Source organism: Aotus nancymaae, unplaced genomic scaffold, assembly GCF_030222135.1.
Source record: "Aotus nancymaae isolate 86718 unplaced genomic scaffold, 86718_ANA_hifiasm-v0.15.2.pri h1tg000010l, whole genome shotgun sequence".
In the NCBI taxonomy this organism is placed as follows: Eukaryota; Metazoa; Chordata; class Mammalia; order Primates; family Aotidae; genus Aotus; species Aotus nancymaae.
Genome location: NW_026988421.1, coordinates 66,374,164 through 66,389,388, shown reverse-complemented (window position 1 = coordinate 66,389,388; position 15,225 = coordinate 66,374,164). Strand labels below are relative to the sequence as shown.

Below are 15,225 nucleotides of genomic sequence, written 5' to 3'. Positions count from 1 at the left end.
GGCCTGGTGGCTCATGCCTTCCTAGAACTGTGGGAGGCCGTGGTGGGTGGACCATTTAGGTCAGGAATTAAAGAGCAGCCTGGCCAACATGGTGAAATCTCACCTCTACTAAAAATACAAAAATTAGCCCAGCGTGGTGGCGTACACTTGTAATCCCAGCTACTCGGGAGGCTGAGGCAGGAGAATCGCTTGAGCCTGGAGGCAGAGGTTGTGGTGAGCCGAGATCAAGCCACTGCACTCCAGCCTGGGCAACAGAGTGAGACCCTCTCTCAAAAAAAAAAAGAAAAAAGAAAAAGAAAAAATTTCTTTTTTATTCATATTCTTCTTTTGTGAATTGCCTTTCGTCCATTTTCCTAATGGGATCGTGCCACTGCGCTCAAGCCTAGGATAGAGACTTCATCTCAAAAAATTAATTAATTAAGGCTATTAATCTTTTGTTGATCTTTTATTTTTTTATTTTTTTATTTTTTTTGTTATTTAGTCTTTATTTCATAATCATAAACTTAACTCTGCAATCCAGCTAGGCATGGAAGGGAAAAAGGAAAGGGAACTGCAGCGAGAGCACAGATTTTAGGATACTGCAAGCAAATGGGGTGGAGGGGTGCTCTCCTGAGCTACAGAAGGAATGGTCTGGTGGTGAAGACAAAACACAAGTCAAACTTATTAAAGTTGTCCACAGTCAGCAATGGCGATCTTCTTGCTGGTCTTGCCATTCCTGGACCCAAAGCGCTCCATGGCCTCCACAATATTCATGCCTTCTTTCACCTTGCCAAAGACCACATGCTTGCCATCCAACCACTCAGTCTTGACAGTGCAGATGAAAAACTGGGAACCGTTTGTGTTGGGTCCAGCATTTGCCATGGACAAGATACCGGGACCTGTATGCTTTAGAATGAAGTTCTCATCATCAAATTTCTCCCCGTAGATGGACTTGCCACCAGTGCCATTATGGCGTGTGAAGTCACCATCCTGACACATAAACCCTGGAATAATTCTGTGAAAGCAGGAACCCTTATAACCAAATCCTTTCTCTCCAGTGCTCAGAGCACGAAAGTTTGGAAACTTGTCTGCAAACAGCTCGAAGGAGACGCGGCCCAAGGGCTCGCCATCGACGGCAATGTCGAAGAACACGGTAGAATTGACCATGGCTGATGCCACAAGGTCCCAGGCGGCAGCGGCATCTGCAAAGCACTTGTTGATCTTTTACACTGCCAACATCTTGTACCTGTTTGTGGTTTGCCTTATTTTTTAAAAAATCAAATTTAAGTTTTAAATTTTTATGTAGGCAAATCTATGCATCTCATAATTTTTCTTTAAGTATTATGTTTTGAAAAATCCTTACCACTCAAGGTAATAGAAACACTTTATATTTTCTCATTACTTTGTTTATAGAATTTTAAAAAGTAGGCCGGGCTCGGTGGCTCACACCTGTAATCCCAGCACTTTAGGAGGCTGAGGTGGGCAGATCACAAGGTCAGGAGTTCGAGACCAGCCTGACCAACATGGTGAAACCCCATCTCTACTAAAAATACAAAAATAAGCCGAACATGGTGGCATGCACCTGTGATCCCAGCTACTCAGGAGGCTGAGACAGGAGAATCGCTTGAACCCAGGAGGCAGAGGTTGCAGTGAGCCTAGATCATGCCATTGCACTCTAGCCTGGATGACAGAGTGAGACTCTGTCTCAAAAAAATAAAATTAATAAAATTTAAAAATAACCACATTGCACTCTAGCCTGGATGACAGAGTGAGACTCTGTCTCAAAAAAATAAAATTAATAAAATTTAAAAATAACCAATCTATTTGAAACTTTACCTTAATGATTGGCATGCAGTGGGGACTCAAGCTTAATTTTTCCCGACACCAATTATTCCAGCACAGATTGCTTGCATAATATTTCCCCTTTCTGGTTTTAAATGCTAACTTTATCATACGCAAAATACTGGTGTATATATGGGTCTGTTTCCAGGTTTTAAATTTTATTTTACTGATCTGTCTATTCTATGCCAAATCTGTTTTAATTACTGTTTACAGTAATTAAAACCTTTACAACAGGTTTTAATAATTATGAAAAATGCTCTTATATTTCTTTTCTTCCTATGCAATTTACTGACTCTCTTCTTCCAAAGTCTCTTTGAGATTTGTTGTTTGTTTGTTTGCAGAAAGTGATTTATTTAGGTAGAGAAAGAGAAAAAGGAGAGAAAGCTTCTGAGAGAGAGAGTGTGTGGAAGGGGATCCAAACATGGAGGCCCCTCTTTGAGATTTTAATGGACACTGCACTACATTTACTAATTAGTTTGAAATGAACTGACATCTTTTATTATTGCCTTTTCTCTCACATACACGTATCTTGGCAAACGTTTGCTCTATTCTTCATTCAGATCCTATATACATTTTTTAAAGTTTATTCCTGGGTGAAATATGTATGTGTCTATGTGTATGCATATATACACATATAAATATATGTGTGTGTATACATGTATATATGTATATGTATGCACACATCTATATATGTATACATGTGCATGTGTATATATGTGTATACACATATATATACACATCTACACATTTCTATGTATTTATGTGTATATATGCATACATATACGTATAGACATATACATATACACACATATACATGTATACACACATAGATGGATATGTATGGAATACGTATGTGTGTATACATACACAACACACAAACGTGTTATTTACTGTAATTGCTATTTGCATCAGATCTTTTTCTTCTCATTTTATTTTCAAACCGATTATTAATAGTAATATTCAGTCACTCAACAAATACTTACATGCTACTGTGTGCCAGGCACACACAAGGACCATACTAGTGTATAAAACAGACACAGTCTATATGTACCATTGATCATTTCTAAAATATTGATCATCCTTGCATTTCTGGAATAGGCTTTGCTTGGTTATAAAATATTATTTTAAGATATTGTACTAATGAATTAAATTTGCTAGTATTCCATTTAGGATGTGTGCTTATTTATTCCGTATAAATAGCCTAAGTGAGACTAATTTTACCTGGCTTGAGTCGTGTGTGTGTGCATGTGTCTGGTTTTGGTAGAAGGGTTATTTTAGCTTGTGAAATAAACTGGAATCTTGCCATTATTTCTATATTTTCTTTTTCTTTTCTTTTTTTTAATTTTTTTTTTATTGCATTTTAGGTTTTGGGTACATGTGAAGAACATGCAAGATTGTTGCATAGGTGCATACGTGGCAGTGTGATTTGCTGCCTTCCTCCCCTTATTTCTATATTTTCTGCAGCATTGGAATTGTTTCCTTCTTACTCCTAACAATCACATTGAATTAAAATGTTCAAACTGGAAGACTTGAACTGAGAAAAGGCCCCAGTTGTCTATGTCTCAAGCCTTTGAAAGAATTTATGAAAATGAGATAGAATGGAAGTTTACACTACAAGTCTCCAGATGACAAGACATGTCTTTTTTATTTTTAAATATATTTTATTGCATTTTAGGTTTTGGGGTACATGTGCAAGATTGTTGCATAGGTACATACATGGCAATGTGGTTTGCTGCCTTCCTCCCCATCACCTGTATCTGGCATTTCTCCCCATATTATCCCTCCCCAACTCCCTACCCCCTGCTGTCTCTCCCCTAGTTCCCCCACACAGACCCTAGTGTGTGATGCTCCCCTCCCTGTGTCCATGTGTTCTTATTGTTCAACACCTGCCTATGAGTGAGAACGTGCGGTGTTTGATTTTCTGTTCTTGTGTCAATTTGCTGAGAATGATGGTTTCCAGGTTCATCCATGTCCCTACAAAGGACACGAACTCATCATTTTTTATGGCTGCGTAGTATTCCATGGTGTATATGTGCCACATTTTTCCTGTCCAGTCTATCATCAATGGGCATTTGGGTTGGTTCCAAGTCTTTACTGTTGTAAATGGTGCCACAGTGAATATTCATGTGCATGTGTCCTTATAATAGAACGATTTATAATCCTTTGGATATATACCCAGTAATGGTATTGCTGGGTCAAATGGAATTTCTATTTCTAGGTCCTTGAGGAATCGCCACACTGTCTTCCACAATAGTTGAACTAATTTACACTCCCACCAACAGTGTGAAAGTGTTCCTATTTCTCTATATCTTCTCCAGCATCTGTTGTCTCCAGATTTTTTAACGATCGCCTTTCTAACTGGCGTGAGATGGTATCTCAATGTGGTTTTGATTTGTATTTCTCTAATGACCAGTGATGATGAGCATTTATTCATATATTAGTTGGCCTCATATATGTCTTCTTTGTAAAGTGTCTGTTCATATCCTTCGCCCACTTTTGAATGGGCTTGTTTGTGTTTTTCTTGTAAATCTGTTTTAGTTCTTTGTAGATTCTGGATATTAGTCCTTTGTCAGATGGGTAGATTGCAAACATTTTTTCTCATTCTGTTGGTTGCCACTTCACTCTAATGACTGTTTCTTTTGCTGTGCAGAAGCTGTGGAGTTTGATTAGTTCCCATTTGTCTATTTTGGCTTTTGTTGCCAATGCTTTTGGTGTTTTAGTCATGAAGTCCTTGCCTATGCCTATGTCCTGAATGGTTTTGCCTAGGTTTTCTTCTAGGGTTTTTTATGGTATTAGGTCTTATGTTGAAGTCTTTAATCCATCTGGAGATAATTTTAGTGTAAGGTGTCAGGAAGGGGTCCAATTTCTGCTTCCTGTACATGGCTAGCCAGTTTTCCCAACACCATTTATTAAACAGGGAATGCTTTCCCTATTGCTTGTTTTTGTCAGGTTTGTCAAAGATCAGATGGTTGTAGATGTGTGGTGTTTCTTCTGGGGTCTCTGTTCTGTTGCATTGGTCTATATCTCTGTTTTGATACCAGTACTATGCTGTTTTGATTACTGTAACCTTGTAGTATAGTTTGAAGTCAGATAGTGTGATGCCTCCAGCTTTGATCTTTTTGCTTAGAATCGACTTGGTTATGCGGGCTCTCTTTTGGTTCCATATGAAGTTTAAGGTGGTTTTTTCCAGTTCTGTGAAGAAGATCATTGGTAGCTTGATGGGGAAAGCACTGAATCTATAAATTCTGTAAATTACTTTGGGCAGTATGGTCATTTTCACGATATTGATTCTTCCTAACCATGAGTATGGAATGTTTCTCCGTTTGTTTGTGTCCTCTCTTATTTCGTTGAGCAGTGGTTTGTAGTTCTCCTTGAAGAGGTCCTTTACATCCTTTGTTAGTTGTATTCCTAGGTATTTTATTCTCTTTGTAGCAATTGTGAATGGCAATTTGTTTTTGATTTGGCTCTCTTTAAGTCTATTATTGGTGTACAGGAATGCTTGTGATTTTTGCACATTGATTCTGTATCCTGAGACTTTGCTGAAGTTGCTTATCAGTTTCAGGAGATTTTGGGCTCAGATGATGGGGTCTTCTAAATACACAATCATGTCATCTGCAAATAGAGACAATTTGACTTCCTCCTTTCCTAATTGGATACCCTTTATTTCTTTTTCTTGCTTGATTGCTCTGGCTAGAACTTCCAATACTATGTTGAATAGGAGTGGTGAGAGAGGGCATCCTTGTCTAGTGCCAGATTTCAAAGGGAATGCTTCCAGTTTTTGCCCATTCAGTATGATATTGGCTGTTGGTTTGTTATAAATAGCTTTTATTGTTTTGAGATACATTCCATCAATACCTAGTTTATTGAGTTTTTAGCATAAAGAGCTGTTGAATTTTGTCAAAGGCCTTCTCTGCATCTGTTGAGATAATCATGTGGTTATTGTCTTTAGTTCTGTTTATGTGGTGAATTACATTTATAGACTTGCATATGTTGAACCAGCCTTGCATCCCCGGGACGAAGCCTACTTGATCGTGATGGATAAGCTTTTTGATGTGCTGTTGCAATCAGTTTGCCAGTATTTCATTGAAGATTTTTGCATCGATATTCATCATGGATATTGGCCTGAAGTTTTCTTTTCTTGTGGAGTCTCTACCGGGTTTTGGTATCAGGATGATGTTGGTCTCATAAAATGATTTGGGAAGAATTTCCTCTTTTTGAATTATTTGGAATAGTTTCAGAAGGAGTGGTACCAGCTCCTCTTTGTATGTCTGGTAGAATTTGGCTGTGAACTCATCTGGACGTGGGCTTTTTTTGGTGGGTAGGTTATTAATTGCTGCCTCTACTTCAGCCCTTGTTATTCGTCTATTCAGGGTTTTGACTTCTTCCTGGATTAGACTTGGGAGGATGCAAGTGTCCAGGAATTGATCCATTTCTTCCAGTAAACCTGGAAGAAACCTATGTGCATAGAGTTGTTTGTAGTAATCTCTGATGGTAGTTTGAATTTCTGTGGAATCTGTGGTGATATCCCCTTTATCGTTTTTTATTGCATCTATTTGATTATTCTCTCTTTTCTTTTTTATTAATCTGGCTAGTGGTCTATTTTGTTGAGCTTTTCAAAAAATCAGTTCCTGGATTTATTTATTTTTTGAAGGGTTTTTTGCATTTCTATCTCCTTCAGTTCTGCTCTGATCTTAGCTATTTCTTGTCTTCTGCTAGGTTTTGAGTTTTTTTGATCTTGCTCCTCTAGCTTTTTCAATTTTGACCATAGGGTGTTGACTTTATATCTTTCCTTGCTTCTCATGTGGGCATTTATTGCTGTATATTTTCCTCTAGACACTGCTTTAAATGTGTCCCAGAGATTCTGGTATGTTGTGTCTTCATTCCTGTTGGTTTAAAAGAACATCTTTATTTCTGCTTTCATTTCATTGTTTATCCAGTCAACATTCAAGAGCCAGTTGTTCAGTTTCCATGAAACTGTGCAGTTCTGAGTTAGTTTCTGAATTCTGAGTTCTACCTTGATTGCACTGTGGTCTGAGAGACTGTTTGTTATGATTTTCGTTCTTTTGCATTTGCTGAGGAGTGATTTACTTCCAATTATGTGGTTAATTTTACAGTAGGCATGATGTGGTGCTGAGAAGAATGTATATTCTGTGGATTTGGGGTGGAGAGTTCTGTAAATGTCTATTAGGTTTGCTTGGTCCAGGTCTGAGTTCAAGTCCTGGATATCCTTGTTAATTTTCTGTCTTGTTGATCTGTCAAATATTGACAATGGGGTGTTAAAGTCTCCCACTGTTATGGTGTGTGAGTCTAAGTCTCTTTGTAAGTCATTAAGAACTTGCTTTATGTATCTGGGTGCTCCTGTATATTTAGGATCATTAGCTCTTCTTGTTGCTTTGATCTTTTTACCATTATGTAATATCCTTCTTAGTCTCTTTTGATTTTTGTTGGTTTAAAGTCTATTTTATCAGAGACTAAGACTGCAACTTCTGCTTTTTATTTTTATTTTTATTTATTTATTATTTTTTTTTGCACAGCGCCCCTCCTGACTCTTTTTTTTTAATTTACTTATTTTACTTTAGGTGCATACTATATCTGGCATTTTTCCCCATGTTATCCCTCCCACCCCCTACTGTCTCTCCCCTACCCACCACAACTGCCCCCAGTGTGTGATGCTCCTCTCCCTGAGTCCACATATTCTTGTTGTTCAACACCCACCTATGAGTTAGAACATATGGTGGTTGGCTTTCTGTTCTTGTGTCAGTTTGCTGAGATTGATGGTTTCCAGATTCATCCAAGTCCCTACAAAGAATATGAACTCATCGTTTTTCATGGCTGCATAGTATTCCATGGTGTATATGTACCATATTTTCTTTGTCCAGTCTATCATTGATGGGCATTTGGGTTGGTTCCAGGTCTTTGCTATTGTACACAGGGCTGCAATGAACATACATGTGCATGTGTCTTTATATTAGAATGATTTATAATTCTTTGGGTATATAACCAGTAATGGGATTGCTGAGTCAAATGGAATTTCTATTTCTAGATCCTTGAGAAATTGCCACACTGTCTTCCACAATGGTTGAACTAATCTACACTTCTACCAACTGTGTAAGAGTATTCCTATTTCTCCACATTCTCTCCAACATCTGTTGTCTCCAAATTTTTTAATGATGGCCATTCTAACTGGTATGAGACAATATCTCCGTGTGGTTTTGATTTGCATTTCTCTAATGACCAGTGATGATGAGCATTTTTTCATATGTTTGTTGGCCTCATATATGTCTTCTTTTGAAAAGTGTCTGTTCATATCCTTCACCCACTTTTGAATGGTCTTGTTTGTTTTTTTTCTTGTAAATCTGTTTTAGTTCTTTGTAGATTCTGGATATCAGCCCTTTGTCAGATGGGTAGATTGCAAAAACTTTTTCCCATTCTGTTGGTTGCTGATTCGCTCTAATGATGGTTTCTTTTGCTGTACAGAAGCTCTGGAGTTTAATTAGATCCCATTTGTCTATCTTGGCTTTTATTGCCATTGCTTTTGGTGTTTTAGTCATGAAGTCCTTGCCTATGCCTATGTCCTAGATGGTTTTGCCTATGTTTTCTTGAAGTTTTTTTATGGTGTTAGGTTTTATGTTTAAATCTTTGATCCATCTGGAGTTAATTTTAGTGTAAGATGATTGGTAGGGATCCAGTTTCTGCTTTCTGCACATGGCTGGCCAGTTTTCCCAACACCATTTATTAAACATGGAGTCCTTTCCCCATTGCTTCTTTTTGTCAGGTTTGTCAAAGATCAGATGGTTGTAGATGTGTGGTGTTTCTTCTGGGGTCTCTGTTCTATTCCATTGGTCTATGACTCTGTTTGGTACCAGTACCCTGCTGTTTTGATTACTGTAGCCCTGTAGTATAGTTTGAAGTCTGGCAGTGTGATGCCTCCGGCTTTGTTCTTTTTGCATAGGATTGTCTTGGCTATGTGGGGTCTTTTGTGATTCCATATGAAGTTTAAGTGGTTTTTTCCAGTTCTATGAAGAAGGTCATTGGTAGCTTCATGGGGATAGCATTGAATCTATATATTACTTTGGGCAGTATGGCAATTTTCACGATATTGATTCTTCCTAATCATGAGCATGGAATGTTTCTCCATCCATTTCTGTTCTCTCTTATTTTGTTGAGCAGTGGTTTGTAGTTCTCCTTGAAGAGGTCCTTTATATCCTTTGTTAGTTTTATTCCTAGGTATTTTCTTCTCTTTGTAGCAATTGTGAATGGGAGTTCACTCTTGATTTGGCTTTCTGTTTGTCTGTTATTGGTATATAGGAATACTTGTGATTTCTGCACATTGATTTTGTATCCTGAGACTTTGCTGAAGTTGCTTATCAGTTTGAGAAGATTTTGGGCTGAGACAATGGGGTCTTCTAGATATACAATCATGTCATCTGCACATAGAGACAGTTTCACTTCCTCCTTTCCTAATTGAATACCTTTATTTCTTTTTCTTGCCTGATTGCTCTGGCTAGAACTTCCAATACTATATTGAATAGGAGTGGTGAGAGAGGGCATCTTTGTCTAGTGCCTGATTTCAAAGGGAATTCTTCCAGCTTTTGCCCATTCAGTATGATATTGGCTATAGGTTTGTCATATATAGCTTTTATCATTTTATGATGTGTTCCATCAATACCTAGTTTATTGAGAGTTTTTAGCATGAAGGGCCGTTGAATTTTGTCGAAGGCCTTCTCTGCATCTATTGAGATAATCATGTGGTTTTTGTCTTTGGTTCCATTTATATGATGGATTACATTTATGGATTTGCATATGTTGAACCAGCCTTGCATCCCAGGATGAGGCCTACTTGGTTGTATGGATAGGCTTCTTGATGTGCTGTTGCAATCTGTTTGCCAGTATTTTATTGAAGATTTTTGCATCGATGTTCATCATGGATATTGGCTGAAGTTTTCTTTTTTAGTTGAGTCTCTGCCTGGTTTTGGTATCAGGATGATGTTGGTCTCATAAAATGAGTTAGGGAGGATTCCCTCCTTTTGTATTGTTTAATACAGTTTCAGAAGGAATGGTACCAGCTCCTCTTTGTACATCTGGCAGAATTCAGCTGCAAATCCACCTGGACTTGGACTTTTTTTGGTTGGTAGGCTATTGCTTGCTGTGTCTACTTCAGCTCTTGTTATTGGTCTATTCAGGGTTTCAACTTCCTCCTGGTTTAGTCTTAGTAGAGTACAAGTGTCTAGGAATTTATCCATTTCTTCCTGGTTTACCGGTTTATGTGAGTAGAGCTGTTTGTAGTCATCTCTGATGGTAGTTTTTATTTCTGTGGAATTGGTGGTGATATCCCCTTTATCATTTTTTATTGCATCTATTTGATTCTTCTCCCTTTTCTTTTTTATTAATCTGGCTAGCAGTCTGTCAATTTTGTTGATCTTTTCAAAAAACCAGCTCCTGGATTTATTTATTTTTTGAAGGGTTTTTTGTGTCTCTATCTCCTTCAGTTCTGCTCTGATCTTAGTTATTTCTTGTCTTCTGCTAGGTTTGGGGCTTTTTTGATCTTGCTCCTTTAGCTCTTTCAATTTTGATGATAGGGTGTCAATTTTAGATCTTCCTCTCTTCTCTGGTGGGCATTTATTGCTATAAATTTCCCTCTCGACACTGCTTTAAATATGTCCCAGAGATTCTGGTACGTTGTGTCTTCATTCTGGTTGGTTTCGAAAAGCATCTTTATTTCTGCCTTCATTTCATTGTTTATCCAGTTGACATTCAGAAGCAAGTTGTTCAGTTTCCAAGTGGTTGTACGGGTTTGGGTGTATTTCTTGATCCTGAGTTCTAGTCCAATTGCACTGTGGTCTGATTTCTGTTCTTTTGCATTTGCTGAGGAGTGATTTGCTTCCAATAATGTGGTCTATTTTAGAATAAATGCAATGTGGTATTGAGAAAAATGTATATTCTGTGGATTTGGGGTGGAGCATTCTGTATATGTCTATTAGGTAAGCTTGGTCCAGCTCTGCATTCAAGTCCTGGATATCCTTGTTAATTTTCTGTCTCATTGATCTGTCTAATATTGACAGTGGAGTGTTGAAGTCTCCCACTATTATTGTGTAGGAGTCTAAATCTTGTTTTAGGTCATTAAGAACTTGCTTTTTGTATCTGGGTGCTCCTGTATTGGGGATATATATATTTAGGATAGTTAGCTCTTCCTGTTGGATTGATCCTTTTACTGTTATGTAATGTCCTTCTTTGTCTCTTTTGATCTTTGTTGGTTTGAAGTCCATTTTATCAGAGACTAGGATTGCAACCCCTGCTTTTTTTTTGTTCTCCATTTGCTCGGTAAATCTTCTTCCATCCCTTTATTTTGAGTCTATGTGTGTCTTTGTATGGAAGATGGGTTTCCTGAATACAGCACACCAATGGGTTCTGACTTTTTATCCAGTTTGCCAGTCTGTGTCTTTTGATTGGGGCATTTAGGCCATTTACATTCAATGTTAATATTGTTATGTGTGAATTTGATCCTGCCATTTTGTTACTGGCTGGTTTTCTTTCCCATTAGTTGACTCATTTTCTTCATTGCATTTTTGGTCTTTGCCAACTGGTTTGCTTTTGCAGTGACTGGTACTTGTTCCTTTCCATGCTTAGTGTTTCTTTCAGGAGCTCTTGTAGGGCAGGTCTGGTGGTAACAAAATCTCTCAATAATTGCTTGTCCATAAAGGATTTTATTTCTCCTTCACTTACGAAGCTTAGTTTGGCTGGATATGAGATACTGGGTTGAAAGTTCTTTTCTTGTCAGTTTGCTCCTTTCTGCCCGTGGACGCCGCCGAAGCAGCATCATTAAAGTCTCTCTTCTCCCTGCAATCATGTCTAAGTCAGAGTCTCCTAAAAAGCCAGAACAGCTGAGGAAGTTCTTCATTGGAGGGTTGAGCTTTGAAACAACCGATGAGAGCCTGAGGAGCCATTTTGAGCAATGGGGAACGCTCACAGACTGTGTGGTAATGAGAGATCCAAACACCAAGCGATCCAGGGGCTTTGGGTTCGTCACGTATGCAACTGTGGAGGAGGTGGATGCAGCCATGAATGCAAGGCCACACAAAGTGGAAGGAAGAGTTGTGGAACCAAAGAGAGCTGTCTCAAGAGAAGATTCTCAAAGACCAGGTGCCCACCTAACTGTGAAAAAAATATTCGTTGGTGGCATTAAAGAAGACACTGAAGAACATCACCTAAGAGATTATTTTGAACAGTATGGAAAAATTGAAGTGATTGAAATCATGACTGACAGAGGCAGTGGCAAGAAAAGGGGCTTTGCCTTTGTAACCTTTGACGACCATGACTCTGTGGATAAGATTGTCATTCAGAAATACCATACTGTGAATGGCCACAACTGTGAAGTTAGGAAAGCCCTGTCAAAGCAAGAGATGGCTAGTGCTTCATCCAGCCAAAGAGGTCAAAGTGGTTCTGGAAACTTTGGTGGTGGTCGTGGAGGTGGTTTCGGTGGGAATGACAACTTTGGTCGTGGAGGAAACTTCAGTGGTCATGGTGGCTTTGGTGGCAGCCGTGGTGGTGGTGGATATGGTGGCAGTGGGGATGGCTATAATGGATTTGGTAATGATGGAGGCAATTTTGGAGGTGGTGGAAGCTACAATGATTTTGGCAGTTATAACAATCAGTCTTCAAATTTTGGACCCATGAAGGGAGGAAACTTTGGAGGCAGAAGCTCTGGCCCCTATGGTGGTGGCGGCCAATACTTTGCCAAACCATGAAACCAAGGTGGCTATGGCGGTTCCAGTAGCAGCAGTAGCTATGGCAGTGGCAGAAGATTTTAATTAGGAAACAAAGCTTAGCAGGAGAGGAGAGCCAGAGAAGTGACAGGGAAGCTACAGGTTACAACAGATTTGTGAACTCAGCCAAGCACAGTGGTGGCAGGGCCGAGCTGCTACAAAGAAGACATGATTTAGACAAATACTCATGTGTATGGGCAAAAAACTCGAGGACTGTATTTGTGACTAATTGTATAACAGGTTATTTTAGTTTCTGTTCTGTGGAAAGTGTAAAGCATTCCAACAAAGGGTTTTAATGTAGGTTTTTTCTTTTTCTTTTTCTTTTGCACCCATGCTGTTGATTGCTAAATGTAATAGTCTGATCGTGACGCTGAATAAATGTCTTTTTTTTTTTAATGTGCTGTGTAAAGTTAGTCTACTCTGAAGCCATCTTGGTAAATTTCCCCAACAGTGTAAAGTTAGAATTCCTTCAGGGTGATGCCAGGTTCTATTTGGAATTTATATACAACCTGCTTGGGTGAAGAAGCCATTGTCTTCAGAAACCTTGGTGTAGTTGAACTAATAGTTACTGTTGTGACCTGAAGTTCACGATTAAAAGGGATTACCCAAGCAAAATCATGGAATTACTGGTTATAAAGATGATTGTTGGCACACCCTATGCAATATATCTAAATTGAATAATGGTACCAGGTAAAATTATAGATGAAATGAAGCTTATGTATCATCCATTATCATGTGTAATCAATAAACGATTTAATTCTCTTGAAAAAAAAGAAAGTTCTTTTCTTTAAGGATGTTGAATATTGGCCCCCACTCTCTTCTGGCTTGTAGGGTTTCTGCTGAGGGATCTGCTGTGAGTCTGATTGGCTTCCCTCTGTGGGTGACCTGAGCTTTCTCTCTGGCTGCCCTTAGCATTTTTTCCTTCATTTCAACTCTGGTGAATCTGATGATTATGTGCCTTGGGGTTGCTCTTCTTGAGGAATATCTCTGTGGAGTTCTCTGTATTTCTTAAATTTGAAATTTGGACTGCCTTGGGAAGTCTCCTGGATAATATCCTGGAGCATGTTTTCCAGCTTGGATTCATTCTCCCCATCATATTCGGGTATACTGATGAAGCATAGATTAGGTCTTTTCACATAATCCTATATTTGTTGGAGGCTTTGTTCATTTCTTTTCACTCTTTTTTTTCTTGTCTTGCCTTCTCTTTTTATTTCATTGAGTTGATCTTCAATCTCTGATATCCTGATATTGGAGGTTTTGTTCATTTCTTTTTACTCTTTTTTCTCTAATCTTGCCTTCTTGTTTTATTTCATTGAGTTGATCTTCAACCTCTAATATCCTTTCTTCTGCTTGGTCAATTCAGCTATTGAATCTTTTGTATGCTTCATGAAGTTCTTGTGTTGTGTTTTTCAGCTCCATCAATTCATTTATATTCCTCTCTGAGTCATTTATTCTCGTTAACATTTCATCAAACCTTTTTTCAAGGTTCTTAATTTCTTTGCATTGCGTTATAGAAGAGATCTGCTTGATTGATTCGGCTATTAGAACTTGTGTTTGCTTCACATAGTTCTCGTGCTGTGTTTTTCAACTCCATCAAGTCGTTTATGTTCTTCTCTAAGCTGGTTATTCTAGTTAGCATTTTGTCTAACCCTTTTTCAAGGTTTTTGGTTTCTTTGCATTGAATTAGAACGTGTTCCTTTAGCTCAGAAAAGTTTGTTATTATCCACCTTCTGAAGCCTGTTTCTATCAATTCATCACACTCCTCGGTCAAGTTGTGATCCTGTGTTGTTGAGGAGTTCTGATCCCTTGAAGGAGAAAAGGTGTTCTGGTCTTTGATGGTTTCATGTTTTTTGTGCTTTTTTTCCCATCTTTGTGGATTTACCTGGCCGTGGTGTCAGGGAGCTGCTTGATGATGTCACTTGTCTGCCTGTGGAGGTGCTACTAAGTTTCTAGGGACTTCTTTAGGTTACTAGGGAAGCTTCCTGTGTCTTTTTTATTTATAATGGGAGATTAGGCCCACCTCTTCTGCTCACCTGTAAGTGCTACTGGGTTGTCAAGAACACATTCCGTTGCTACATAGGCTTCCTGTGTTTTTTGTTAAAACACATAGCCCTGTCCCACCCCTCTAGTGCCGGGTTGTGCCCTTCCTCCACTGGGCTGGATCATTCAGGGTTCATCTCAGACTGTGGCACTGGCTGTGCAACCCAATAGAGTCAGAGCTTCAGCCCTCTGGGGTTTGTTGGGGAGGGTAGGGACCCGCCCAGCCACACCAGGCCGTCTCCCCCTTTCAGCTTCCTCTCTCTCTGGTCATAGGGTAGGGGTCCACCCAGTTGCTCCTGCTTACAGCTCCCTCTCTCTCCAGGTGGGGGAAGGGGGTGATAGCTCAGTCTGCAGGCTCTTAATCAACTCCGTGCTTGTAATTCCTGGCACTTGATTGGCAAAGATCCCTTGTTCTGTGTATTGCTGAGGCTTTGGGGGAAGTGCTGTATCTGGATGGGAGTGCCAGAGGGGGAGCCTCCAACTTGCTGGTCAGATGCACTTTCTGGGTGAAGCAGCACCCCTCCCCACCTTGGTCTGCCCTGAGTGGGCTTTGCTCACCATCAGACCAGACCCGTTGAAATGCACCTGGTATGTCGGTTGG

At 39.2% G+C, this 15,225-nt stretch overlaps 2 protein-coding genes across 2 annotated transcripts; one reads left to right on the top strand and one right to left on the bottom strand.

The window, feature by feature from the left end:
* Positions 1 to 562: 562 nt before the first annotated feature.
* Positions 563 to 1,146, bottom strand: LOC135273949 (peptidyl-prolyl cis-trans isomerase A-like). Its single transcript, XM_064373686.1, has one exon. The coding sequence runs from the start codon at positions 1,144 to 1,146 to the stop codon at positions 664 to 666; it is 483 nt and encodes a 160-aa protein (XP_064229756.1). The 3' UTR covers positions 563 to 663.
* Positions 1,147 to 11,666: 10,520 nt separating this feature from the next.
* On the top strand, positions 11,667 to 12,879 carry LOC135273948 (heterogeneous nuclear ribonucleoprotein A1-like). Its single transcript, XM_064373685.1, has one exon. The coding sequence runs from the start codon at positions 11,667 to 11,669 to the stop codon at positions 12,564 to 12,566; it is 900 nt and encodes a 299-aa protein (XP_064229755.1). The 3' UTR covers positions 12,567 to 12,879.
* The last annotated feature ends 2,346 nt before the right edge of the window (positions 12,880 to 15,225 follow it).